At 58.1% G+C, this 27,352-nt stretch overlaps 2 protein-coding genes across 23 annotated transcripts; one reads left to right on the top strand and one right to left on the bottom strand.

Annotated features, from left to right (window-relative positions):
• Positions 1-5,493: 5,493 nt before the first annotated feature.
• Positions 5,494-10,554, top strand: CCDC188 (coiled-coil domain containing 188). Of its 19 annotated transcripts, none has more exons than XR_009251122.1 (10): positions 5,494-6,118; positions 6,306-6,413; positions 6,513-6,677; positions 6,861-6,917; positions 7,026-7,085; positions 7,487-7,544; positions 7,791-7,840; positions 8,118-8,316; positions 8,672-8,829; positions 10,254-10,290. XR_009251122.1 is itself a non-coding variant. In XM_058693048.1 (10 exons), exons 1-10 carry the CDS (start codon positions 5,585-5,587, stop codon positions 10,339-10,341), a joined length of 1,401 nt encoding a protein of 466 aa, XP_058549031.1. In that variant the 5' UTR covers positions 5,494-5,584; the 3' UTR covers positions 10,342-10,554. The 19 variants fall into 19 exon arrangements, 16 of the variants coding, with proteins under 16 accessions (XP_058549031.1, XP_058549024.1, XP_058549027.1 ...); XR_009251121.1 differs by lacking the exon at positions 7,791-7,840 and adding an exon at positions 7,243-7,307 and having other exon boundaries at positions 7,406-7,544; positions 7,931-8,316; XM_058693048.1 differs by having other exon boundaries at positions 8,748-8,829; positions 10,254-10,554.
• ZDHHC8 (zinc finger DHHC-type palmitoyltransferase 8) lies at positions 8,831-24,834 on the bottom strand. 4 transcript variants are annotated; one of them, XM_058693036.1, is made up of 11 exons: positions 24,567-24,832; positions 17,478-17,599; positions 17,146-17,303; positions 16,886-17,058; positions 16,559-16,661; positions 16,019-16,110; positions 15,711-15,852; positions 15,381-15,501; positions 15,199-15,308; positions 12,849-13,849; positions 8,831-9,826 (listed from the first exon to the last, which is right to left on the bottom strand). In XM_058693036.1, exons 1-11 carry the CDS (start codon positions 24,668-24,670, stop codon positions 9,601-9,603), a joined length of 2,352 nt encoding a protein of 783 aa, XP_058549019.1. In that variant the 5' UTR covers positions 24,671-24,832; the 3' UTR covers positions 8,831-9,600. The 4 variants fall into 4 exon arrangements, with proteins under 4 accessions (XP_058549019.1, XP_058549021.1, XP_058549022.1 ...); XM_058693037.1 differs by lacking the exon at positions 8,831-9,826 and adding an exon at positions 10,479-11,716 and having other exon boundaries at positions 24,567-24,830; XM_058693038.1 differs by lacking the exon at positions 15,199-15,308 and having other exon boundaries at positions 15,376-15,501; positions 24,567-24,834.
• Positions 24,835-27,352: the final 2,518 nt, after the last annotated feature.

Here is a 27,352-nt window from a genome sequence, read left to right as displayed (position 1 = left end):
CAGCCTGGCCAGGGTGCCCACAGTGAGATATGAGGACCCCATCCAGTAGTTCTGTGTGACGGCCACTGTCACTGCGGGAATCACCGGTCTCCACAAGGACCTGTTCTCCCTCTCCCATTTCACATTCCTGAGCACCTGCTGGCACCTGGCAAGCTGAAAGACACTGAGGGCAAAATGCAGCACCCCCCTCGCCTGCCCTGTCCTCCCCACAGCAGCCACTCAGGACCTTTGCCTGGACTGCCCCATGGCTGCCTCACCCAGAGGTCCTCCAAGAAGGCTTCCTTGGCCCTAAACTTGAGTTGCCCTGCCCCCAGAAGGGTACTCTGAACCGAGCACATCCTGAGACCTGTGGGATTCCATAGAGGCATTACAGGATAGAGGCCCATTCTTGCCTCTGGTGGCTGAGCAGTTTGGGGGGCAGCTGATGCCTGAAGTGGGCTCCAGGAGCACCTGCCCCAGGTCATCCCCAGCCAGAGCCTGTGGTTACAGGCCGCACAGATGTACCCCGCCCCCTAGAAACACAGAGAGGCCTCCTGGGGCCAGGGCCACGTGTCCAGCCCGACACGACCTATGAACTGTGCACACTGCCTCCTCAGTCACTGAGCCACCCCGCAGTGGTCCCTGCAGTACACCTGCCCCACATGGAAAAAGGACAGCAGAAACACATCTGCAGATGAGGGATTTTGACAAACTTCTTCAGATAGGAAGTGAGGGCTGGCTTAGTGGAATAGCCTGGGTGGGAATAAGCAGGAAAACAGCACTTGCTAGAGGATAGCTTGGGTGACCATCCAACACTGTGGTGAGGCAAACGGTGCTCTATTAATCACGATGGCAAGACCGCAGGTGATCCAGGAACTCCCCACACCATCCCCTATTCCGGGCCACAGAACTGCAGCAGGTAGACTGCTCAGAGGTGGGAGGACCTCCTTTCAGGGACCTGACATTAGGATGCTCCAGCAGTTCCTAAAGTTAATGGGGAGAGAATAATGCCAGTCAGCTCTTTCCTGCCTCACTTATACACAGGAGTAGAATAAAAAGGAAAGCCAGACATTTGGGGACAGTGTCTAATAGGAGTTCCCAAGACCAAAGAAGAAAAGAACCACAAAGAGAATAAAAAAATGCAGGAAGCAAAAAGTTCCCCTCACCTCTAAACCTACTATATCCCTAAAACAGAACAGGATGTTCTGGAAAAAGAATAAGGGGCATTCAAAGAACAATAACGATATCTTGGAAATTTAAAACACAATTGCTGATGTTCAAAAGCCCAGCAGCCACACTCCTAGCAGCACTGAGGACCTTGAGGCCTTCCTCAAATTCCCATGGGAAAGCACCCTCTGAGCTCATTCTCTCCTCAGCCTGACACCCAAAAGGCCCGAGGTCAGAGTAAGGTGCTTTGGGACCTGCGAGTTGTCTCATTATCTATTCCCATGCGATTGGCCACTTCAAAACTTAGTGGCTAAAATAATCACAACGTAACCTGGGGCTTGGAGACCTGGCTCACCCCTCAGAGCAGTTCTTTGAGGGTCATCCTGGGCTAGTCAACCCACCTTTGGGCCTCACTGGGGACAGGCTGTAATGACAGAAACCTTTATCCCCCTTACCTCTCATCTGACAACAAGGCCATGCCTTCCCAGTGGCAGAGGGTCCTCAGGGCAGCAAAAGAGGCCCAACACACAAGCCCAAATGATGTACAAGTTTAGCCCAAAATCCAGGTGAATAGAGGAACCCTGTTTCCCAATCTCTCTCTCTTTTTTTTAAAAAATAATTTATGGTCAAGTTAGCTAACCTATAGTGTATAAAGTGTGCCCTTGGCTTCTGGAGTAGATTCCCACAATTCATCACTTACGTACAACACCCAATGCTCATCCCAACAAGTGCTCTTCTCAATGCCCATCTCCCATTTTCCCCACCCACATCAACCCTCAGTTTGTTCTCTGTATTTAAGAGCCTCTTATGGTTTACCTCCTTCTCTGTTTGTAACTTATTTTTCCTTCCCTTCCCCTAAGGTCTTCTGTTAAGTTTCTCAAATTCCACATATGAGTGAAAACATATAATATCTTTTTCTGAATGGCTTATTTCACTTCATAATACCCTCCAGTTCCATCCACATTGCTGCAATTGGCAAGATTTCATTCTTTTTCATCACCAAGTAGTATTCCATTGCGTATATATATATATACACATACCACAAGATGTGGTATACCACATCTTCTTTATCCATTCATTAGTTGATGGACATTTGGGTTCTTTCCATGATTTGGCAATTGTTGAAAGCACTGCTATAAACATTGGGGTACATGTACCGCTATGAATCAGCACTCCTGTATCCTTTGGATAAATTCCTAATAGTGCTATTGGTGGGTCATAGGGTAGTTTTATTTTTAATTTTTTGAGGACCCTCCACACTGTTTTCCTAGGTAGCTGTACCAGTTTGCATTTCCATCAAGAGTGCAAGAGGGTAGGAACGTTGTCTCTTGATGTGAGGAGGGCAAAGTACAAGGAGAGGGACAAGGGCAAGGAGAGAATGGATTTGTGGCCATTTCTACCACTCAAGGACTTAAGTTTTGCCTGATCCACCTTTCTGAGGATGTTACTTGAGGATGGGCTTCCACAGAACAAGGGAAGACACTGAGAAAGAGGAAGGCATGGAATCAGGACTTCCAGGAGCAGTGGGGAAGGCTGTGGTAAGACAGGCCACATAACGCTCTGCTAGAAAGAAGGGAGGAGCAGCAAACCTGGGGCCTGAATCTGGCCCTAGCATTGGATGTGTGATCTGCAGCCATTAAAAAGATTTCTGTTACATAGGGGCGCCTGGGTGGCTCAGTCAGGTAAGTATCCAACTCCAGCTGAGGTCATGATCTTGCGATCCGTGAGTTCGAGCCCCACATCAGGTTCTGTGCTAGAGCCTGCTTTGGATTCTGTGTGTGTGTGTGTGTCTCTCTCTCTCTCTCTGCCCCTCCCCTGACTTGAGACTTGAACTTCTCTCTCTCTCTCTCTCTCAAAAAAATTATAATAAACATTAAAAAAATTTTTAAAAAGATCTCTGTCACAGAACTACAATGAATAATCTTAAATTTGCATGGAACCACAAAAGACCCCAAATAACCAAAAAATTCTTGAAAAAGAACACGACTGGAGGTATCACACTCTCAGATCTCAGGATTTATTACAAAGCTGTACTAATGGAAACAGTATGGTACAGGCACAAAAACAGACACATGGATCAATGGAACAGAATAGAAAACCCGGAAATAAACCCATTATTATATGATCATTTAATCTTGGACAAAGCAGGAAAGAATATCCAATGGAAAAAAGACAGTCTTTTCAACAAATGGTGTTGGGAAAACTGGACGGCAACATGCAGAAGAATGAAACTGGACCACTTTCTTATGCTATACATAAAAACAAATTCAAAATGGATGAAAGACCTAAATATGAGACAGGAAACCATCAAAATCCTAGAAGAGAGCAGTAATTTTTTTTTAATTACAGGCAGTAATTATTCTCTGACATCAGCCATAGCAGCATTTTTCTAGATATGTCTCCTGAGGCAAGAGAAACAAAAGCAAAAACAAACTATTAGGACTTCATTGAAAGAAAAAGCCTCTGCACAACAAAGGACATGGTCAACAAAACTAAAAGACAGCCTCCTGAATGGGAGAAGATACTTGTAAATGACATATCCAATAAAGGGTTACCATCCAAAATATATAAAGAACTTATAAAACTCAACACCCAAAAAATAAATAATCCACTTTAAAAATGGGCAGAAGTAGGGGCACCTGGGTGGCTCAGTCGGTTGAGCGTCCGACTTCGGCTCAGGTCATGATCTCACAGCTCGTGAGTTCGAGCCCCGCGTCGGGCTCTGTGCTGACAGCTCAGAGCCTGGAGCCTGCTTCGGATTCTGTGTCTCCCTCCCTTTCTGCCCCTAACCCACTCGCATTCTATCTCTGTCACTCTCAAAAATAAATAAAGATTAAAAAAACTTTTTTTAATGGGCAGAAGTCATGAACAGACATTTCTCCAAAGAAGACATCCAGATGGCCAACAGACACATGAAAAGATGCTCAACATCATGCATCCTCTGGGAAATACAAAGCAAAACCACAATGATATATCACCTCACACCTGTCAGAATGGCTAAAATCAACAACAGAGGAAACAACAAGTGCCGGCAAGGATGTGGAGAGAAAGGAACCCTCGTGCACTGTCGGTAGGAATGCAAACTGGTGCAGCCACTCTGGAAAACAGTGTGGAGGTTCCTCAAAAAATTGAAAATAGAACCACCATATTATCCAGTAATTCCACTACTGGGTATTTACCCAAAGAATACAAAAATACCAATTCGAAAAGATACATAGATATATCTACCCCCAATGTTTACAGCAGCAGCATCAATAATAGCCAAACTACAGAAGCAGCCCAAGTGTCCATCAATAGATGAATGGGTAAAGAAGATGTGGTGTATATATACAATGAAATATTACTCATCCATTTAAAAAAAAAGGAGTGAAATCTTCCCATTTGCAACAGCAGGGATGGATATAGAGGATATAATCCTCAGTAAAATAAGTCCGTCAAAGACAAATGTCGTATGATTTCACCCATACATGGAATTTATGAAACAAAACAAAGAAAAAAAGAGAGAAACCAAGAAACAGACTCTTAACTATAGAAAAGAGACATGGTTGCCAGAGAGGAGGTGGGGGGGCAGGGAATGGGAAAATAGGTGATGGGGATTAAGGAGGCACTGGTTGTGATGAGCACTGGGTGGTTATGGATGTGTTGAATAACCATATTTTACCCTGAAACTAATATAACACTGTATGCTGACTATACTCCAGTTAAAAATTTTTGAATAAAGTTCTCTGAGAGGTGGGGGAAGGCCTCTGAAATGCTGAAGAACAATCTTGAATCTGCTTCTATCACTTAACAGTGATGTGACCTTGGGCAAGTGACACAATGTTTTGTGCCTCAGTTTCCCCACCAATAAAGAGGATGATAATCATCCTTACAGAACCATTAAAGTAAATGTTTAATAAATGATTTTTTAAAAGTAAAATCCCAAAGATAGGTCAGGTTAAAAAGCCAGGTGGTGGGCTAACCTCTTCTGTGTGATGAGGAGGTGAAGGCACAGGGCGCTCAGCTGTGCAGAATGTGCAGCCAACCCCAGAAAGAGCTTCATGATCAGGCTTGTGGGTGGTGGGGGGCGGGGGACTGAGGTGGGAGAGTCACACTGGACACTTTGTTTGGCGTTTGTTTTTGTTTTAACCTTGTGTCTGCATGATCTGTTTTATGTTTTCAGAAAATAGCTAAGGCTGGTGAGTGAGCTAGGGTGAAGAAGAGGCAGAGGGGGTGAGTGGAGGAGGGTACTTCAAAAACAGGGATGGGGTGGGAGGGGCCCCACCAGCCCTGGCTCTGGCCACCGCCCTGACCCATTGTGACCTCCCTGGATGTGCCCAGGCCTTTGTGACAGGCACCCTAGAGGAAGACCTGTGAGCCATGACACCTAGAGGGCCCTCAATAAGAGGGTGGCACGTCAGGCCAGGCTAGAGCCTGGACCTGGGGTTTAGAAGGGGTTATGGAGGGGCCAAAAACCCTGGGTCCCTGTGGCCACTCCCACCCCCAATGCCCCCAACCATCAGCTTCGAGCAGCCATGCAGGTTGCCTGGATCCACCCTGCCAGGGGTTTGTAAGATGGCCCTGCCTGGTACCTCTCAGCTCCACTCTCTCAATAGAGCCGGCCAGACCTTTCCCACCTCCGGGGGTAGGAGGCGGGGGGCCCAGGGTAGGGGCTGAGGTACCTGGGAGCTTTATGGCAAATGAAGAGGGAGAGATGCAGCAACAGAGACCGAGAGACCCAACGGGGACAAAACGAGGGCAAGAGGAGGCAAGGCTGGGGTGGGGCTGGCCCCTGCACTCAGGACGAGAGCAAGGGGCCTCCAGGCCAGGGGGATCCCCCAGCTCAGGGCCCAGACCCGGCCCTTGCCCACCCCTGCCAACAGGGGCAGGAACCCCGGCTTCACCCAAGGCAGCCCCCTCCCAGCTCCAGAACGTGCCCCTGGGTCCTGCAGAGCAGTCCTTCTTCCAGCTGGAGCAGGAAAACCAGAATCTGGTAAGTGAAGAGCCCACCGAGGCTGTGGGGCCAGCCCAGGCTCAGAGCCCATCTGTGCAATGGGTTTGAAGCTGTTCACAGAGCCGCAGCTTCTGCCCCAGCTTCTGCCCCAGCCCCCGCTATCTCAGTCCCCTGCCCAAGAAGTGGCTATGACAAGCACTCCCATCTTTCTGCCTCCCATCCTCAGAAAAGACAGAACCAGGATCTGCGAGAGCAGCTGGGGGCCCTCCTGGGGCCAGGGCAGCAGTTTCTGCCCCTATGCCCGGAGCACTCGAGCTGCACGGCCCTGGCCTGGGTAAGTGCATGGCAGACATCTGGCCCCAGCTGGACAGAGGGCAGCTGTCAGGAATGACCCAGTGACTCCATGTACCATACCCCTGCTCTGGCTCTCAAGCAGTCCGTGACCACAGATGCTGCCCATGGCCTTGGGGCTGATCCAAGGGCTCTTCCACAGACCCCTGAGCAGACCAGTGCCCAGCCCCTGGAGGACGGGGCACCCTTGCAGCTGCTGCGGCAGGAGCTGTGCCGGGGGGAAGAGTCCTTCGTGAAGCAGTCTCAGGTGGGTCCCTGGGAACTGGGCTGAAGGGGCAGGGTCCTTCATGCAGCAGTCTTAGGTGGGTCTCCAGGAGTTGGGCCAGAGGTGGGGGACAGGGGTTCTTTATGCAGCAGTCCTAAGTGGCTAGAGGAAGAAAGAACTGACACTGCTGGCCTTGCCTGTGCCCACATGGTGACCATCCTCCAGAATGAACTGCAGCAGATCCGACTGTCCTTTGAGAGGAAGAAGATGGCCATTACCGAGGTGCCTGCCTGGCTGGGATGGGACAGCTGCTGGGGGACCCACCTGGTGGGACACATCCATGGGTCTTGTTCCTTGGAGCATGTGACCCAGCCTCCCCTCTCCCACCAGGTATGGGATGGCGTGGCCGAGGTACATATGGCCCTGAACAACCAGGCCACTGGGCTCCTGGTAGGTACTCAAAGGGTGACACCTGGAGAATGAAGGGAACAGGGACTAGGCAAAGTGTGCAGGGGCAGGGGAGCTTTGAGAAACAGGGGAATATAGCAGAATAGTCAGGGTTAAAGGACCTGTCTTACTTCCTTTGCCTCCCCCCGCCCCCTGCCAGAACCTTAAGAAGGACATCCGGGGAGTACTAGACCAGATGGAGGACATTCAGCTGGAGATTCTAGGGTGATGTGCAGGGTCAGGGGTCTGGGGCCCTGGCTGAACTGGGAAAGGGGCTGGTGTTCTGACCAGGATGGGTGGATCAACCCCTGACCCCTCCCCAGTTCCACTACACCAGACCGAGAGGTGCTGCAGGCTGGGGTGGGGGACGTACATGGCCCTGACTATACAGCCCCCGTCCCCAGGGAGCGTGCCCAGTGCCGCACGCAGGCCAGGAAGGAGCAGCAGATGGCATGCATAGCGGTAAGCCCCCCACCCCACACCCTTTCCCAGTCTGACCTCACCCTGGAGGCCCCTCTCAGGGAGGAGATGCAGGCTACAATGGAGGAGGCCCCAGGGAGGGAGCCACACCAGGAGCCAAATGACCCTGAGACATGGCTGCAGGTGCCTGTCCTGGGCACTGGTGGGGTAGTGGGGAGAAGGTAAGAACTCGCAGCACAGGGACCCCTGCCATTGGGGGCAAGCTCTGACCCAGCCCCTCCCCTGCAGAAGGCAAGGCCTCAGCTGGGATGTTCCGAGGGCCTCAAAAGCCAGCTCTGGTAGGTGGCTATGTGAGTGCATTGGTAGAGCCCAGTCCCCTGGGACCATCCCCATGGGCACCCCCGCCCCCTGACCGCCGCCGCCCGCAGGCTGCTGGCCCTGAGGCTGCTGCTGGGCACCCTGCTGGCCTGTACCGCCGCCTACGTGTACGTGGTGGACCCCGCGCCCTTCGAGGGGCTGGTGCCTCCCCTGCTGAGCCGCGCCGCTGTCTGGAAGCTCCGGGCCCTGCTGGGCCCATTCCTGCACCTGGAGGTGGACGACTTCCTGCCCTTCTAGGCCGGAGGCCCAGCGGCCCCAGCGAGGAGGAGGCCAGGCGGCCGGCGCTGCCCCGGGTGCCCAGCGGCCGCGCCGGCCCCTGCCCACGGCACTGCCACACGCCATCCCCACCAGGAGCTGCGGAGAAGGGTGGAGGCGGGGTCTGTCCTGAGGGCTGGGCCTGCGGCTGGACATACAGTCGTGACACACACGGCAGCGCGTGAGCTTGTTTCCATGGAAACAGGGGAGAGGGGCAGGAGGTTTTGCAGCCTTCTGAGGGCAGTCTCACAGTGGGGATTCCTCAGAGTGGTGCCCCTGCCTCAGTGCCCACACCCCATCTGTCCACTGGTCATCAGCGCCTCCACAGGAAGCCCCCAGCCCACCCCTGGCCACCAGGGAGGGCTCTGAGCAGAGGGTGTAGCAGGAGGGTCTCCACTGAAAGTGAGGATGAGGATCCTCAGGCCTCATCCCTGGGGCTGGGCCCAATCAGTAGACCTCAGGGATGAGGTTCTCAGTCCTGAATCTGCTGACCCACTGACTTCACACCCCTCATATAACCCTCTGTCCTTATCTAGCCGACCACCCCACCCTCCCCACACTTGACCGGCCATCACCCTCCCACCTCCCACTCCTGTCCCCTCCCTGACTCAGGGTCCCTGTCCAGCCCAGCCTCCTGGCACTGCCCCAAGGCTCGGAGGACAGGGGGACCACGTTGGTGGACAGAGCCATGGAGGTAAACACCAAAAATTTTATTTAGGGCATTAAATGGGGTTGGGGGAAATACCTTTTAGGACAATAGAGAGTAACTTTGTGGCTTGCTCATCCCCAAGTGGGAGAATTAGAGGCACCGCCCAGGCAGGAAAAGGGCTGGCCAGAGCTCTGCCCTGCCCCTGGGGGCATCCAGGGCCTGGCTGGCTGGCAGGGACTGTAGGGCTGTGGGCAGCCAGGCCGTCTGAGGTCCCCCAGGTGCCACATCTCGGAGTGAAAGAGTGAAGACTGCTGGGTGGGGTCAGGCAGAGCTGTCACCAGGAACACACTGGGCTGGCAGGATCTCCTCCCCGCCCAGGCAGGGCCTGGATGACTCACCAGGCTGGCGGCTCCAAGAGGTTAAGGCATCTGTTCATGTGCTGGGTGTGGGGAGGGGGGAGTGCAGTGACCTGCAGGGGCAACCTGAGACCCCCACCCCAGCCCAACCCACAGAGGCCTGGGCTCCCTGGGGAGGAAGTGGCATCTAAAGTGCTTGGTCAGGCAGGGAGGTCGGGGTGATTAGTGCAACACCCCGGGAAGGCCATGCTGGTCCCAGCAGCTCCAGGGCCCCTGCCTGGGGTGTTGGACCCCCTACAGCAGGTGGGGACTTCCTGAGGTGGGTGGGCACAGGGTCACAAGCCCCAGTGGGCTGGGAGTCAGTCAAGGTGCGGCTGGTGGAGAAGGGACCCCCAGCCCACAGCCCAGGGTCTGTGGCAGCCTGGCTTCCTAGGCTGTCCTCTCGGGGCCCCGGAGCTGCCTACTTGGTGTCCCGCTCAGGCCCCGAGAGACCGGGGAAAAGGCTGGAGGCGGCTGAGTGCAGGCGGCACATAGCCCCTCGGGGAGGCGCCCTGGCGGCCGGGCTCCAGGGTGCCCGCAGTGGCGGGCGGTCCTCAGGGAGGCCAAGGTGGCATAGGTGCAGGCCGGGGGGCACCCTGGGCTGGCCACGCCGGCCCCATCCACGGCTGCAGGTGCCGATCCGCCCCCTGTGGGCCGCAGCGTCCCATGAGAGAGAAGCAGAAAGGTGGAGGTCAGCATGAGGCACAGCTGCCCAGTGCAGGGTCCGAGGCCCAGCTAGCCTCCCACGTTGGGCCAGCCCGTGCCCCAGACCCCAAGTCTTTGACCTGGCTGTCTCAGTCCTAAAAAGCTGTGAATTCCCAATTCCCCCACCCCCAACATTTGGCAGTGGGAGGTGGGGGAGTAGGGGAGGCACTCAGGTTGCCAGGAGGGTGAGTTCTAGTAAATGTAGCTACAGGATGCACCACTGGCACCCACAGGGCCCTCAGCTAGCAGGTGGCCCCCAAAGCACCCTCTACTTCCCTTACTCCATCTCCCCCAAAAGCCGCTGGGTTCCCAGGGGGCCCTAGGGTGGCTGCAACCCCAACCTTTCTCTAAATGGCCTGTTACTACCAGGGATGACGCAGACCCATGGGAGCCTCATACCTGGCAGCCAAAGACCCATCGGCCAGCCCCCACCTTCCAGGCTTCCAACTCAGCTTAAGTCAGTGGAAACACCCACGAGGAATGCCCACACCTTTGGCCAACACCTCTCCCAGAGCCTGACCCACTCTGCCCCCTGCCCCTGGAGCCCCCGCATTGCAGCAACAGCCCTGGCCTTGCTGAAGGAAAGGATCAAAATGACTCTTTTTCTTTTTTTAATAAAATTATAGATATATAGATGTAGATATAAAAACATAAAACAGACACAACGCAAGCGGACGCTGCCGTGTGCTTACTCTCGGGTCCCTGGCGCCAGGCAAAACTCTGACCCCCTCCCCGATGTGCTTCCCACAAGGACGCCAAGGCTCCAGTAGGGCCCAGACTTTGCATGCCATGGGGTGGGGAATCTCCAGTTTGGCAGGGAGGGGACTCCTGGTCTCATGGGCACCTTGTAGCAGCGTCCGGCCCGTGTCTGCTCCCACCTGCCCCCAGTCGCCTCCCACAAGAGCATAAAGCAGAGGTTAAGGCTTCAATGAAAGCGAGTTTCCCGGCAGTGGGAGCAGCGGGGGCCCGAGCGTTAACACATGGGACGTGGCATGGCAGCGCAGCGCACAGACACGGGGACGCACCCACCAGCTGGGTGAGACAGGACACACGGAGCCGAGACCCCACCCACAGCTGGCTGTCTGTCTGTCCATCGTCCACCTGTCTGTCAGAACCCAGAGCAGTCCCAGAGCTGGGTGCCTGGAGGCCGGGGCTGGACTCCCCGAAGAAGAACTGGCCTTGCCAAGCTACAAGCTTCCAGCAGGTCCCTGAAAGGCAACGAGTTAGGAGCAGCCGGGCGGTGGGGCCTCGGTCCAGTACAGCCAGGGACCCAGGCCTCTCTGTCCATCTCTGGGCCACAGTGACCCGTCTGTAAGGGGAGTAGGTGGGGACCAGCCTGGGGACAACCTCAGGGGCATGGGTGCAGTCGGTGCAGATGCAGTCCGCACCACCTTGCCGCCCCCACCTGTGGGAACAGGGGTACCAACACACAGATCCTGCAGCCTGGGGGCCCTCAGCCCAGCTGTGCCCTGGAGAGCAGATGGGTGGATGGACGGGCGGAGGAAGAGGGACAGGCTCGTGGAGGCGTGGTCTCTTCTGCTGACGTGTCCACACCAGGACTGGGCCTCCTCATCTCCCAGGGCAGAGAAGTCGGGAGGGGGGGCAGCCGCTGGGGGTCCTGGTCCCCGGGGCTCCACGGCGGATGGATGGCAGTCAGTCCTCACACTGAGATCTCGTACGTGGTCCCACCCACGCCGGACACCTTCTTAACGAGCGTGTGCCGGGCAGGGCTGGCGGAGGGCCCTGGGGGGCCAGCAGCAGGCCCCAAGCGGGCCAGGCCCGGGGACTGCCCGTTAAGCTTACTTGGGGGGGTCTTCAGCTGAGGGTGGTCCCTGCATCAAAACAAGCACATACACGCACACCCACAGTGAACACGGGATCACGGCATGACAGAGGCCAGCGGAGGCAACAGGACAGATGACGCAGACGTAGATAGAGCCCAGGGCAGCCCCTGCCTCTGAGCCCAGAAGGTCCCACCAGCAAATGGGTGGGGATGCAGGGCCTGCAGAGGGAGGGCTATTGCTGTCACAGGACAGACAGACAGATGTCAGAATGGCCATCACCCCCCTCCCAGGTCCCTTGGTCCCTCCCACTGGCACAGATCACAGAGTGCAGGGAGGCCAGGTGGACACTGGCCAAAACCCCAAGCCCTGCACTGTTCTAGCGCCCCAAGCTGGGGAGCCCAGGGGTGACTGTGGGACCCCTTCCCTACTACCTCCTAGGAAGATGAGGGGAGGTCTTTCTGCCCTCCAGCCTGCCTAGTATTGACCAATAGCATTTCTGATCTCACTGCCCAAACATCCACAAGGGTGGGAGCCACTCCCTCCTTTAGCTGCCACCCACTGGGACAGTTACACCCACAACAGGGACCTCCTCCCTGACTGAGCCTGTGCTCAATGTGGCAGGGGTGACACCTCGACGATCCCCATGCACCCACTGTGGGGCTCAGCACACACCATGTGTTCAGCTCATATACTTGGACCCGACCTGGCAAGGCAGCAAGCCTAACTTCCAATTATCCGTCTGCTAGGGACCTAGAACCAGCCTGCCCTGCTAGGCCTCGGTTTCCCCATCTCTGAGCAAAGGCCCTTACTTCCTGGGGCTATGTGCACCCAGGGCAGCATGTTCTGCCATGGGGTGATGTCCCCCAGATACAGCCTCCTGGACAGACACCATTTCCAGAGGAAGAAGCCCTGGGGTCCCTGCTACACTTGATCATGCCAGCTAGGGGAGAAGGTGTTCAAGATGCAAATCCTCCTGCCTCCCATCCTGGGACATGCCGGGGTGTCCTTAAAGCTGGGTGACCCCCATATAGGCTGGCCAGGAGCCTCCAAGGAGGGTGAGGCTCACCCCTATAGGCAGCCATTGGCTTCCTGGACAACCCCCACGTGCTCAGCCAAGAGGCCCCACAGGCGGTTGCACACTTGATTGGTGCTGGGAAGCCCCCTGCCCCCTGGCACCCACCTCTGCATGGCCAGCGAGGGTGGCGACTCCGGGAGGTCCGTGTGGATGAAGGCGACAGCTTTGGGGCCTGCATAGGAGGGTGAGCGGGGTGTGCTGGGTGGGGAGGGTGGGCCCTGGCGCACCGGGGACCTGTGCGAGCCGCTGCCGGGCCGAGGCCCAGGGGCGTTGTTGTTGGCCAGGTCAGCCTGCAGGGAGGAGGAGGAGGTCCGCGGTGCCCGGCTCACGGCACTGGACAGCGAGGACAGTGAAGTCTGCAGCGCGGGGTTGCGGGCACCACCGAAGCCAGGCCCTGCCACCAGGTCATCTCTGGAGCCATAGCGCAGGGAAGGGCCCCGGGGGCCCTCGGACAGCACACTGGCCTGCTGCAGGCTGTAGGAACTGGGCGCATCATAGACGCCTGAGTCGCCAAAGAGCGAGTCGGCCTGAGAGCGCAGCAGCCGTTCCCGCTCCTCCCTGTCCTTGCGCTCCTGGATGGAGGCCATGATGGTCCTGGACAGGTTGTCATAGCGCACAGGCGAGGGCTCCCGTGGCCGGGGACCCAGCACCGGGCTAAAGCTACGGGGCGGGGGTCGTGGCGGGTCACCCACTGCCCCCGGGTGCAGGTAGGGCGAGCGGTAGCTGGCCATGCCAGCCGAGGGGTGGGCTGGGCACGTGTGGCCACTGGGAGATCCAGGGTTAAGCAGACTGTCATAGGACAAGCTGCCATTGCGGTTGGGCAGCGCGTGGGGGGCAAAGATGCTGCGGTGGGGTGTGGGGGGCCCACCCTCAGAGCGCAGAGGCTGCAGGGCCACGTGGTCCCCGCCCCGCCGGCTTGCTGCCTTGAGGCTCAGGGAGCGCAAGGCACCCGAAAAGGTATCAGCAGCACTGAGTGGCGGGGATGGCGGGTAGGCTGCGTGCAGGCCTCCGGGCGTGTAGTCGGGGAGGTCCAGGCTGGGCTCTGATGCAAAGTCCAGGCTGTGGATGCTGTCCTCTCCTAGTGTCAGGGAGTCAGGGCCCGGGACCTACAAGGAGAGAGGGCACACCTCTACCACTGCCCAGCCACCATGTCCCACCCAGCCACCACGCGCTCTGTGTCCACACAGAAGCTACAATCCTGACATCAAAAGTAGCCACACGTGCAACCAACAAGCTGTTCCTGGAAGCTCTCCATCCCCTGACTACCTCTTCCTTGCCCACCACAGAGGCAAGTGGGTACAGGGTAGACCAGAGCACCCAGATGCTGCCTCTCCAGAGAAGGCTTTGCACCCTGCTCCTGCTCTTACTTCCCCGGGGAAGAGGAGAGGGCTGTGGGAAACAGCCACAGGAGCTGGACCTTGAGGAGACACAATAACCACACAGTGGCCCAGAGCCCTCTGCTGGGCACCTCACAGCTGAGGATTGGAGTCTCTGCAGGGTAAGACCAGAGCTGGCTGCTACATCCACCCAGGGCAGTACCCTCAGAGCCCACCTGGGCAGGATCTCCTGGGGAGGGGCGGGGGGGCAGCCACAGCAATAGGGAGGAGGGGCCTCTTTGATTCTCCCGGAATCAAGGCATGCCGGAGCCGGATTGGGCTGGGGATGAGAGCCTGCATAACCTCAAAGCCGAGACAGGGTGTTGGTAGGGACAAATGTGGCCTTGGGGTACTTGGCCAACCAGCCAGAATCTTCATGGGATCGAGGACAATCCCAGGAAGGAGATGAGGCAGGTAAGGGTACCTAAAGCCTCCCATTCCCAAGGACACTCCTCCTGGGGCAGGGCTATGGCATGTTGGCCAGGGAAGCCCAGATGCCCTGCCCAGCCCAGAGGGTCCTGAGATGCAGGATCAAACAGGCCAGGGGTCTTGAGGAAAGGGGAGTGGTCTAGGTATACTGGCCCAGGCACAGGCTAGCCTCTCAGCCAGCCATGAAGGAGGGTGGGCAGCCTCAGAATGTTCAGGGTTCTGGATCATTCCTCAAGCTGTCCAGGGCTGCCAACCGCTCCACAGTGATTGTAGAATACTTATACAACTCAGAAAAAATAAATGTGCTTTCTTAAACAATCTCAAATTCTTCTGAAGCCTTCCCGTGGGCCTTACAGAGTGACTAATGGTGGAATTTCAGGCATCCTGGCACATACTGCTCCTGGGGGCAGCCGCCTACCAGGCCAGTGGGCAATGCCAGCCAAGGAGAAGGGGCCAGCCAGGACTGCCTGTGCCAGGCCTTCCCTCATGCCTAGCAGGGATGCCCACAGGGTGAGGCCCTGCTGGTACCCACAAGGCTCTCTATGACCCTATGGCCCCAGGGGTGGGGCCTCTAGGAGTGGGACCTCTGGGGACAGGGTCTCCAGAAGGGGTAGAGCAGAATCTCCTGGGGCAGGGCCAGGCCTCCTCACCTGCTCACCAGGCCCGCAGAAGGGAGCCTTGGGACCCGAGGGAAAAGCAGGCCGGAACTTGTACATGGCAGGTGTCGGGGGGCTGGTCCTCTGCACCGACAGGGCGCTCTCTGGGGAGATGGACCGCGGTCAGGCTGGGGTCAGTCCATGTCCCTCCCTCTGTCTGGCCACCCCTACCTCACCAGCACTGCTTGGGCGTGGGGTCTGCAGGTCGCCTCCGAACGTGCCGGCCTCCACCTTGGGGGGCAGTGGCGGCCCCAGGTCCAGCGGCTTCTCATCCAGCCGGTCCAGACTGCCCTTGGACTGGGAGGGGGCGTGGTCAGTGGTAGGCAGGGCATGGGCCAGGGGTGGGGCATAATGGGGACTCCTCCCTGGGCCCTGAGCTCTAGACCATTCCCCAGAATCTACCCAATTCCTCCCCCTTCCACTTCTAGGTCCCCTCCAACATAGTTGCTTCCTGCCTTCAAGGGTCTGCCTTCACCCCATCCCCTACCTGACCCCAGGGCCCCCACCTTGCTGCGGCCCAGGCCAGCCTTCAGCCCGTTGTCACTAAGCTTGACCTTGAGTGGGGCAGCTCGCTCCAGGAGCTCGGGCCGAAGGAAGGGAGGCTTCAGGCGAGCAGCCAGCGGCAGCCGGGGAGGCTCCACCACGTACCTGCACCAGGGGCAAAGGGGTCAATGGCCAGGGTGACCTGGCCTGAACGCTCACCAAAGACAAGGCTGGCCACACCTGCCAAGGGCAAAAGTAGACCAGGCTGAGGGTCCGCACCTGCCCACCCCAAACCCTGCAGGGGTCCCTTGACACCCCGTTCAGGCCTCACCGGGGTGCCAGAGGGCTGCACAGCACGTGCTCCACATTCCCATAGCAGCCTCGGGTGAAGGGGTTCACTCCCCCACGGAACTTCCCCGTCACCTGTGGACATGGGACCCCTCAGCCAGCCTGGCCACCCAAGGTCCAGGCCAAGGTGGACCAGGGGACAGGCAGGGACAGCTGGGGTTCCTCAGATGTAGGCTGGGCAGGGTCAGCCCATGAGTGCCCCCCCCCCACCCATTTACCCTGAGTGTCCCTGCAGGAAGCTGTAGAATTTCTGGGTCCTGAGTTACTGCTAGTACAGTTGTCCACAGGTAGGAGTGAGCAGGGGGACAGGGCAGGTGAGGTCCCATACTCCATTCCCCCACCCAGAGTCTCCAGGGCCAGATCCTCCCCCTATAGAAGCTGCACAGTCCACCTCACTAGAGGGCTCCAGTAGCCCTTTCCCTGACACCACCCCCACATGGTCCTGGTGTAGTCCTGGCCCTCTTGGCCCATAGGGGACCTCCCCCATTCCCATCACTGCATGGCCCTCTCCTAAGGTCAGCACCTGCTCGTTGGTGGTACGCCCCCGAGTGACTAGCACCACATGGAAGCCAGTGAGGCCGATGACAGGGATGAAGAAGAGGCCAGCCACACACATGACGGCCATGCTGGCCCGTTAAGGCCAATGGCCATAGGCAAAAACATGGAGCAGGTGCCTGTGAACAAACTATTCCCACCACCACCCAACCAGGAATGGCAACCCACCCCCTGGGGACTCCCAGGCAGTCCCCAGCCCACACTGTCAGGCAGTCCCCAACCCACCCCGAGCCTCAGTTTCCCCCGTGGAATGTGCCCCCAGCCCATACTGTCTTTGCGGTTAGGCCAAGGATACGTGATGGTAGTGTGGGCAGCTCCCAGTCCCTCAGCGTGGTTCAGCACATAGACCAGGCCAAAGGCGACGACACCCACCATGTGTGCACTGAGCGACAGCAGGAACAGGAAGAAGTAACGGTAATTGCGGCGCCCGATGCAGTTGTTGACCCAGGGGCAGTGGTGGTCAAAGTCCTGGGCAGGAGCAATGAGTCAGGGCACAAAGTGGGTGGGAGAGGAGAGACATGGAGATGGGGGCGGACAGGGTGGTGGGATGGTCACCTCTACGCAGTTGTCGCAGACGCTGCAGTGGGAACAGCGAGGTGGACGGTAGAAGTGGCAGGTTGCACACCACTTCATTCGGACCTGGATGCCCCGTACATCCACATTCTTGTACAGCGGGGCCCGGAAGTCATCCTCCTTATCCTCGTCCTCATCCGCTGTGAGCCAGAACCAGGGGAAGGTGGCAGGAAAGTGACTTCCTTGGCAGGAGAGCCCTTCCCGAATCTCTGCCAGCCCACACACGAGGACCCACCCCACCCCAGGCTCTTTCATGTCAGCCACTTACACTCTAGTGAAAGTGAGCAGATTATGTGCCTGGTACAGGGCCCTACCTCGGGGGAAGACGCCAGGGTCCATGAAGGTGGCCATGCTGAAGTTGGCCAGGACAAAGAGAAAGATGATGCCATTGTAGACGGGAACAGCTGGGGACACAGCTCGAGTCAACCATGGGCACCTGCATTGGACAGCAGGATAGAGGTGGGTCTGGGGGTGCTGAAGCTGGGTGGGGAGGGGAGGTGGCAGCAGAAGAATTAGGCATGGCCACACATAGGAAGACTGGGCCACTGAGACCACCATCAGTGCTCAGCGTGGGAGTCAAGAAGGCCACTGCTGCCACATCCCTGCTGGGAGACGCCTGTACATCAGCCTGCTGCTCCTCTACTCAACCATTGGGGCTGAGCACCTTGTGCATGGTGTGCTAGCTCCCTCTATGCCAACACCAACTCCAGCAACCCTCCAGGTGGCTATTAGGAGCTCAACTCACAGTTGAAGAAACTGAGGCTCAGAGCAGCCCGTGGGCCGGAGGGGTGGCAGACTGGGGGGCGGGAGCCCAGGATGAGAAATGAACCCACTCTGCCTGTGTACTATGATAGACAGAGGCCAGCCCCAGCCCTTACCCAGACCTGTCCCCAAGCCCAGCAAGGCCCCTTCACCAGGGAAAATTCTGTCAGTAAATGCACGGTGGGTTGTCACCCCCGGTTTTCCCTGAGGGGTGCAGTCTCAGTGTCTGGGCCACTGGGCACATCCCTATCCAGGCAGCCCCTTCTTTTCCCTTCTTTTTAGTTTGTCACCTTACTATCCATATGGCAGTGCAGAATACCTGGAGACTCTAGAAAAGCACAATACCCCGCAACCACTCATCATCTCTTTCTACCCCTCAGCCCTTGGCTCCAAGGCTGCCCCCTCTTCCAGGAAGCCTTTCCAGACTCCTGGCACCCCATAAGGGTCACACACACCTCCCTGGTGGGTGTTTTGTCACAGAGAGTGTCCTCTTCAGCCCTCTTGGGACCTGATCAGAGACCCCTCCCTGGAGACAACCAGTACTTGGGCACATGGCCTGTGGTCCCCTGCCCTGACCCTGCAGCAGGGTCCCTGAGTCCATTCACTTGATTCCCATAAAGTTCCTCTGGCCTCAGGTTCCTGATCTCTCCCATGGCTCCTGGCTGCTTTGACAAGTGGGGGGCACCCACTTGGGAGTTGGGGGGGTTGTTCCCCTTCCCATAACTAGCCCCTCTGTGGAGTTGGGAGTGCCAGAGGAGATCCCCTACGGTAGCCCTAAGAGGACAGGGCATCGTGGCCTCCAGCAGGGTAAGCAGTACCCATGGCCTTACCCACCGCCCCAGCGCACACTGGCCACGCTGGCGCACCCACGCCTGTCTTGGCCAGGAGCCAGCCCTGCCACCCCAGCAACCACCTCCATGGTAGCAGAACTTCGCTATTTTTAGTGGAAAGCGAGAGGCTATTTAAAGATTCCACTTCCCACGGCAGCAGGCTCAGCGGGCCAGGAGCCGCAAGTTACCCCATCCTCTTCTCCAGGACCTGCTGTGGAGGTGGATGCACTCCCCGAGGACACAGGTCCCCTCTGCCGGGAGGGCTTTTCTCTACCACCCCCTGCCCAGGCAGCCCAGAGCACCCACCAGTAGACGCCTTCCACATTCCCCATCCCTGTGGGCTGAAGCCTGGCATACAGATGGTGCTGAATGTATGCTGTGGTCTCTGATCCAATCCCATTCAGCAAAGTGACAGTGGGTCCCTGAGGCATGGTCTGCTCAGCAAGGCGGGGTGGGGGCAGAAGCCAAAATGCCAGTGGGGATGGGCTCTCCAGGCAAGTGAAGAGAAGCAGGCAAGTGCCCGCTTAAGAGAACCAGGTACTCTGAGGAGCCAGGGAGAGGTGCGGGACTGTGGGCCCCGCTCAGGTGGTACAAGCCAGCTCTCCATGATGCCTTCTGGGAAGGGCTAGCTATGCAATCTATACAAAATGAAAATGCGGGCGCCCTTGTTTAGAAAGTATCAAGGGGCTTCTGGGTGGCTCAGTCGGTCCAACTTCGGCTTGGGTCATGATCTCGTGTTTCGTGGGTTCGAGTCCCATGTCAGGCTCTTTGCTGACAGCTCCAAGCCTGAGCCCTCTTTAGATTCTGTGTCTCCCTCTCTCTCTGCCCCTCCCCCGCTTGCACTCTGTCTCTCCCTCTCTCTCAAAAGTAAATAAACATTAAAAAAAATTAAAAAGTATCAAGAATTTCAAGACACTGACAGCAAAATCATTAAGGGCAAGTGTGGGCTCTCATGCACCTGTGAGTCCCGTGGCATCAGTGGGGCCAGCCTGCTCTGGGAGAGGAAGGAGTTGAGAGGTCCTGAGGTGCTCCAGGGCCTGCAGATGTGCACACACAAGGTGGAGGTGGGTGGGCACTGAAGGTAAGAGGACACATAGGGGAGGCCAGAGCAAGGGCCCTGTCCATTACTGTTGTCCAGATTTTGCCAGTGGATACTACCTGCCCTGTGCAGTAGAACATTAAATCCACCCTTCCAGCTGTGGGGGGTGGGTGTTTTTCTGTTTTCTCTATTTTAGAGGCAAGGAATAGGTATAGGAGAGCTTGTCACATATCAAGGCCTTGGGGTGAACCTACGTCTGGGCTGGGATTCTAACCATCATGCAGGCAGGCAGGGACTGAACCCCATGGGCAACGCCCCAGCCACACTGACCAGAGTTTCCCGTGGCCCAGGTGGCCTGTCCTCCCTGAACCTCAATGATCCCGCCAGGCTGCATGGGTGGCCCTGAATGAGATGTCTGGGGCTGGGGGGAGTGGATAGCACCTGCACAGCAATGGGCCCATGTTTGGGATCTGCACTGTGATGGGGCAACGTTTGCATTGAGGTGGTGGGCAGCCTCTGTTCACCGTGGGCGCCAACCCCCTGCATGCCTGGGCCACACATACCAGGGAGAGTGGGGTGGGGCCTCAGCTGGTGTTGGGCAGGCTTTTGGGGAGGTAGTGGGCAGGTTCTTGAACAGGGACCTGAGCCATTGGCCCCTCTGCCCACCATTGCCAAGCCCCCAGGCTTGACTCAGATGCAGGATCAGGCATTCCCCATGCATTCTTGTCCTCCCCATCCTCCCTCAGGGGGCCTTTGCCCCTAAGCCATGCCATAAGGAGGGTCCTAGCCTGGGTCATGCCTAAGGAATACATATCCTCATGAACATGCAGGGACACACGCACATACACATAAGCAATGCACACACAGATACACAATATGCTCCAAGACACACTTGTGTGAATACATGTCCGTACATGCATGCACACAGACGCATGTGCATACATAACCACATTCAAAAGGCACATGTATTCAAGCACACATCGACACGTATTGACACGCAAGACACACATGCATAAATATTTGCAAAGACAGATAGGCCCGCTTGTGCACATGCTGGCACACGTGCAGAAACACACACATAGATGCAGACGTGCCCTTCCTCACACTGACCCCCTTCCCTATGCTTCCCATGGACCAGGCAAGTGCGAGGACATGTGAGGACATGAAAGCTCTGTGGGCAAGGCCTGGCAGGCAGAACTGCTCAGTCCACCTTGAATCTATCCTAGGCTCCAGGAGGGCCCCTCTGCCCACAAGTACAACACTCCATTCCCACCCAGGGGACTGTATACTCCGGGCAGAGGATGGCCACCCCTTGCTGGCTGCAGCCATACTCTGGGCCCAGGGCGGGCCCGAGTGGGGGATGGCCCAGCTCTGAAGCTAGAAGCCCTCCTCCCCATCCAGCCCCCGCCTCCTGAGTGTCAGGGCCACATGCCACCGCCATGGGCCCCACCCAGACTGAGGCCCCAAGTCTGCCTGGCCCAGCAGGGAGACACCACCCAGTGGGGGTGGGGGGTTCTGCAGGGACAGTATGCGCACCGCAGCTAAATGTGGAATGGAAAATTTTACCTCAGGAGTTTTCATTTAAATCGGGTTCTTCATTAACACTGTGTTTAAGAATAATGCTCACACACGGGAGCACCTGGGACCAGAGGGTTTGTGGCCACTCTGCCCTGGTCAGGCCAGGCAGGGCCTCTGTCCTTGTGTACCCATTCCAGTCCCTGCAGACATCTGAGCAGATGGGTAAACTGAGGTTCAGGAGGCCAAAGATACCCTAGGCCACAGGTAGTGAAGCCTGCCAAGGGGCTCACCTCAAGTTTCCTTCCTTCCCATGTGGACCCTGCCAGGAGCTCTGTCCACCTGGGCCTTCTGTCCTTTCTGGGCCTCTGAGTCTGGGGAAGGCTCAGGCCCGTCCTGGGAACTAACTGCGACATCCCAGAAGTCAAACCTTTGGTCCTGGACAGACATAAGATGGCCTAGCCTGGCCCCAGGTGTTGGTAGTCTGAAAGCAGCTCCAGTTTTCTGATGTCTACAGGGTCCTCTGTCATTCTGCAGACTGGCTCTGGGAGGAGAAAGGGGCTGAGGTGGAGGCTCTCAGAAACGGCACCTCCCACCCCAGCACCTGACCCAACCTGGCACTGAGCCACAATGTGAAGGGTTTCTGGAGCCCAAGGGGACACGACTGTACCAGGAACCTAGGAAGGCTTCCTGGAGGAGAAATGCCTCTGGATACCTGCCCTTCAGTGTGATGCTCCCCATCCTCCAAGGGGGATGCCCCACCTCTGGTCATCCTATCCACACCCCAGCCTCTCCTGGGCAACATGTCTGAATATCTGCTTGTCCCAGCCCCCTCAGTGAACTGGCCCGAGGAAGGGGTCCTCGGTCTTCTAGGCTCCTGGCTCCCCACCCTGTATGATGTCAGTGTAGACCTGCCTCAAAGGGGGCAACTCCTGTTTGCTGAACAGAGAGGGGGCCTGGGGCCACATAGCACCCAGTGAAGTTCAAGGGGGAGAGACAGAGAAGAACCCTGTGGGGGCCCAAGGGCAGGGTGGGGAGGACACAGGAGTAGACTGCTCCTTTTTGAGCACATGTCTGAGTCTGCAGAAAGAGAGTGAAAGTGTGGGGGCTAGGGTGACCAGAGGCTTGTCCCAAGGAGGGGACCACTGGGAGCCCTGCTTGCCTGGAATCTGCATGCTGTGAGTGGTGTCACTAGGCCTGGTTTGCCTGGCAGAACCCCTCTCAGGAGCCCAGTTGTCTTGGAGGACTCCAGGGGAGCCAGGGGTGGGGGTGGGTTAGGGCCCCCAGTGGCCTTTTGGCCCGGAGAATGTGGCCTCAGAGGCTCAGGGGAGCCCGGTCCCAAGGGCAATCAAGCCTCCCTTGGCTAGATGGTCACTGAGCCTGGCCCCCAGCTAGTGCCCTTTCACCCCCATCTTACCGCAGGGACACATGCCACCTTCTTTCAGGCAGAGTGGGTCACATACAAGGCAGGACACAGGAAAAGGCCTGCAGTGCCCTTGAGGGAAACCTGCACTTCGCCGGGCTGTTGTTCCTGAACCCAGAACCCCAGCTCTGAGAACAGAGGAAGGAAAAACTTGGCAGGGTCCAGGAGCATCAGCGCCCACATCTTGGGAGTCGAGTTCATAGGGCAGTCTTGTAGGGGCCCTCTGAAATCACGGGAAGGGCTCACAACAAACTCACTATAGTGGGGCTTAGGTGAGCCTAGGAGGAGATACAGGCAGGCTCTCTGGGGTAAGGTTGATTTCAATTTCTTTAAAGATTTATTTCCGTGCATTTCACAAGTTCTTGAAAGAGAACACGTATTACTTTTAATGTTAGAGAGGAAAAACACTGAACTGCACTTTGGGAGTGAGAAACCAGGATCAGTAAGTGGAGGTCAGGCTACCAGGAAGCACACCTGAGGCCCTTCCAAGTCCCAGACACTGGCCCCGGGGCCAGGACGACTGGGCCCCACCCCTCCAGAAGACCTTGCACCCACTGCCCACCTGCCCTTTGGGGCAGTTCTCTCCTCTCTGCCCCACAGCCAGCAGCATCTGAATAACAAGAACATGCCTGCTTGCCAAAGCCAGAAATAAGCCCGTCCACACAGGCCTTTTTTAAACACACTCTTGGCAGCCTGTGGTGCCCACCCAGTCCCAGCCTCCAGGTAGAGGGCTCCCGCACCTCCATGGGCACCCAGTGCAGACTCGCTATCCTCACAGCTGCTATCCGCACTCTTCCGCGCTCTTGCTAAGGCCAAGGGTGCCAAGCCAGCTCCTGCTCACCCCTGCTCTGGGCTCACACTCCAGGGCTGACCTGCTTCAGAACAGAGGCCTCACTGGCTACAGCCACTTGTCAGGCTTCAGGTTCCCAGGAAGGCTTGAGTGGTCATAGCTTTAGTTACCTGGGCTGTCTCGGCATGGGACCTGTGGAAGGGGGTGGTCCCAAATCTGTACGGCTAAAGCCTGGAACCCCCAACCCCTACTTGTACCTGGGGTGGGGGGTGCCCCACAACAATTGTGTTGTAAACAGGCTGATGTGTGAGCCAACCTGTCTCAGGTGAAGAAGCTATGGCTGCATGGGCCCAGGGCTCTGCCTACCTTCTGACTCAAGGGTCCCAGTGCCTGACATGACCGGTGTCCCTGGATGTGACCTGGTCTGGGCCCTCCTGCTTCGACCCTGAGCCTTCCTGAGAAGGTCAAGGGAGGGTGGAGGGCATTGCCAAGCCAGCATCAAGGGTGGCTTTGGGGCAGGCACGTGGCAGCCAGGCCAGGCCACACCTACGCAGGAACAACTTGGCTCTGGCCCTGGGCTGGACACCCAAGAGCTGCCCTCAGCTCCTTGCTGGAGGCTGGTGGCTCTCTACAGCCCCTGTCCCCTCATGCAGCCTGTTGGGAGGGGAGGGCTGCAGCCACACCTTGGGCAGCCACAGCACACACTCCCCTATTCGGGCCCAGCTCCTCACACTCAGGGCCTGGCACACCCATGAGATGCCCACCAGCCACTAGTGTCCCCACACACAGAACTCACCTGTCCCTGGTGCCCCAGGATAGGTACACTCACTGTTTCTGTCTCAGCCCAGGCGGGGGGCTCACGTGTGCATAGCCCTGGTGCCAGCCCTGCCATGCCCAGCCCTCCCTGCCCCTGCCCCCCTGCCCTGCCCAGCCCGCGGGCCCTGTCCCCCCAGCCCTGCCAAGCTTCATCCCTTGTTGTACCGACCCCTGCCCCTTCTGGCCCGGCTGTGGTCGCCTGTGCCCCCGGTGACGCGGGGGACTCACGTGAACACGAAGAACAGGGTGCTGGAGCCGACCAGCAGCGCGGCGGCCGTGGCCACCGGGATGTACTTGGCGGGTTTGAGGCGCGTCCCGGGGCTGCGGGGCATCCTGGGCGCCGCGCCGCCGCATCCCTCCCCGGGGCCGGGCGGGCGGGGCCGGCCGGGGTCGGGCCGGGGTCGGGCGGGGCGGGCTGGACGCGGCGCAGGACCCGCGGCGGCGGCGGCGGCGGCGGCGGCGGCGGCGGCGGCGGCGGCGGCGGCGGCGGCGGCGGCGGCGGCGGCGGCGGCGGCGGCGGCGGCGGCGGCGGAGGAGGAGGAAATCCCACCCCACGGGTAGCGGCGGCGGCGGCGCGCTGATGTCAGCGCGCCCCTTAAGGTGGACCGGGCGGGGAGGAAGGGGGGCCGCGGGACTGGGGCGGGGCCAGAGGCGGGGCCGGGGCGGGGCGGAGCTCGGACCCAAGGCAGACGCACCCGGCCCCCGCCCCGCCCCACGCCCTCCTCCCGGGGCGCTGCGTGCTGGAACCGCCCAGACTAGGGAGCCACCGAGCTCCATCGGCCCCGACTGTGCTGGCGTCCTGCGTGGCGTTCGGGACCTGGGCCTGGCGGCGCCGTTCCTCGCCTTGGTGCCCCAGCCAGGCGTGTGCCGGCGGCTCTGTGAAGCCACCCAGCCGTCGCACACCTGCAGTCCCTGCCCGCCGGGTGGACACCGCGGCAAACGCCAGGGCCCCTGTTCCCACTCCGCAGGCCCTGGCGCTGTGGCCTGTAGGTCGCCTCCTGTGCCTCTATTTGCACAGACTTTTCCCTAAATACCTTGGAGCCTGTCCCTGGGATCAGGTTGATGTCCCTGCTATTCCCGGATAGGGCCAGACCCCTCTCACCTGGAGCCCCCCTAGCATTCAAGGGGGTGGAATATTTGTGACACTGTATGGGCACCTTCATTGTTTATCTCCTGTCCATCTCACAGCCCTCGGGCCACTCGACTGAACTGTCCTGCTAGTGGGCAGGGTAAGGAGGGCAGGGGGCGCTGGTCTCTCAGGATCCTGGCCCAAGCTGCATGCTTGGGAATGTGTGCATGTGGGAGAGCTAGGGCCGGATGAGCCCCTCAGCCTCCCCAAAGCAGGGTGGAGTGCCCCTCGGGAAGCGCGGGGCACCCTGCCCCTGCCTGGGATAGGCCTGTGGGCAGGCCCACCTCCTGCAGGAAATCCCACCCGCCAGTGCCGCTGCCGCTTAAGGTGGACCTGCAAGCTTTGCAGTGCCTAGCTGCGGTATGGCTGGAGTGGGCTGAGCAGCTTGGCAGCAGTGCAGAACCTCTGGGAGGTTGGGACCTGGGGCAAGTTCTGAAGCCTCCACAGTGAGGACCAGCCAGTCTGTTCCCTCCTACACACTCCCAGAGCCCTCTGCCCAAAAACCAAGACCCACCAGCCGCCTCCCCAGGTGGGAATACAAGGCAGGGGGTGGGGGGCGGGGGGGTTGGCAGGGAGGGAATGGTCCCCACCCTCCTCAGCCTGACTTCCACATTTTGGCCAGAATCCCTTGCTGCCCAGGGGCCACCTCTTCAGGCCATGCTACCACAGGCCCTGGGGCTTCTTCACCCTGTGCCCTCCCTGTCTGTGTGAGAGCCTTATGAAGGCCCCAGCAACAGCTCTGCAAGCTGCTGGCTGTGAGCCATTAGAAAAGATGCCAGGCTGGGGGCCGGAACTGGAGCATTAATGCTGCTGCCTGACAGTAAAAATGGTAAAGGGCTTTTCTTCCCATAACATCCCAGTTGTAACCTCTGCCCAGTGGGGAGCCCACTCCAGGGGGCCCAGCATGGGGTTGATGGATACCCTAGCACTAAGTGGGTTAAGGCAGCACGGATGTTTGAGCTGACACGTCCTTACCTCTGCCTCAGCACTCTAGTGGCCTCAGGTCACCAGATAGAAGATCCAGGGTCCTCACATACAAAGACTCCAGCCAATACTTGCCCCACCCACAGCTTTGCCTTTGTTCCTGCCCTTCTGCAACCCAGCACTGGGATCCCAGGCCCCCGGAAGCCTCTGGATGCAGGCCCACCCTTGGGGAGGCATTCCTCCCAACACGCTCCCAACTGGTGGCTCTTGCCCAGGTCTGACTCCAGGTCTGTGTAGGGGTACCAGGATGGCTGAGAGCTGTGAGTGCCAAGCACTGGTCATGGAAAGAAGGGGTGCTTGTTACCTCCTTGGTGACATCCCTGCAGACTTGCCTGGGCAGAGGGGGGTCCTGGTGGGGGAGAGGAGTGCTGGGGGGAGAACCAGTGAGGCCTCCGGCCCAGGAGTCCTCTCCTAAGGAGCTAAGATGCCCAGGAGAAGGAAACCACAGCAGAAAGCTTGCCCAATTTGCAGCCCAGTGGACTGACCTGGAACAGAAAGGTACATCATCTCACTTCTTACTCCATCCCCAATATTGTCAGCATCTCAATTCTGACTTTACCATTGCCTTTTTGCCACAGGGAGGAACCCAGCTGAAAAAACACTGGCTGGGGAGCAAGGCAGAGCCCCCCCTACCCCCCAACACACCCCTGCTGACATCCCTGCTCACTGGTGAGACCCACTGTCAGGACTGCATGTCTCCCTTTCTGCAGCACATTCTGCATTGTCAGCAAGCCACACCTTTATTTTTTATTTTATTTTTTAGCAAGCCACACCTTTAAATGCACCCTGTTAATGTAGCCTGGTCACAGCACAGCTCTGTTCCCCAGCCATTCTGAGGGGCCTACCCCGCTGTCAGGGTTTTAACCCCTTGGAGACACAATTCATCACCCAAGAGGAAAGA

This window comes from Neofelis nebulosa, chromosome 11 (assembly GCF_028018385.1).
Source record: "Neofelis nebulosa isolate mNeoNeb1 chromosome 11, mNeoNeb1.pri, whole genome shotgun sequence".
NCBI classification, from domain to species: Eukaryota; Metazoa; Chordata; class Mammalia; order Carnivora; family Felidae; genus Neofelis; species Neofelis nebulosa.
The sequence above is the reverse complement of the archived record's forward strand: the minus strand, read 5'-3'. Positions and strand labels throughout refer to the sequence as shown.

Coding starts and splice junctions, on each gene's coding strand:
- ZDHHC8 (XM_058693036.1), bottom strand. CDS start 24,670: ATGCCCCGCAGCCCCGGGACGCGCCTCAAACCCGCCAAGTACATCCCG. Junction 16,111..16,558: donor GGCGTACCACCAACGAGCAG/GTGCTGACCTTA, acceptor CCATGTCCACAG/GTGACGGGGAAGTTCCGTGG. Junction 9,827..12,848: donor CCCTCGCTGGCCATGCAGAG/GTGGGTGCCAGG, acceptor TGCGGCCCACAG/GGGGCGGATCGGCACCTGCA.
- CCDC188 (XM_058693040.1), top strand. CDS start 5,585: ATGGAGGGGCCAAAAACCCTGGGTCCCTGTGGCCACTCCCACCCCCAA. Junction 6,918..7,025: donor AGAAGATGGCCATTACCGAG/GTGCCTGCCTGG, acceptor CTCTCCCACCAG/GTATGGGATGGCGTGGCCGA. Junction 8,317..10,253: donor CGTGACACACACGGCAGCGC/GTGAGCTTGTTT, acceptor TGTTACTACCAG/GGATGACGCAGACCCATGGG.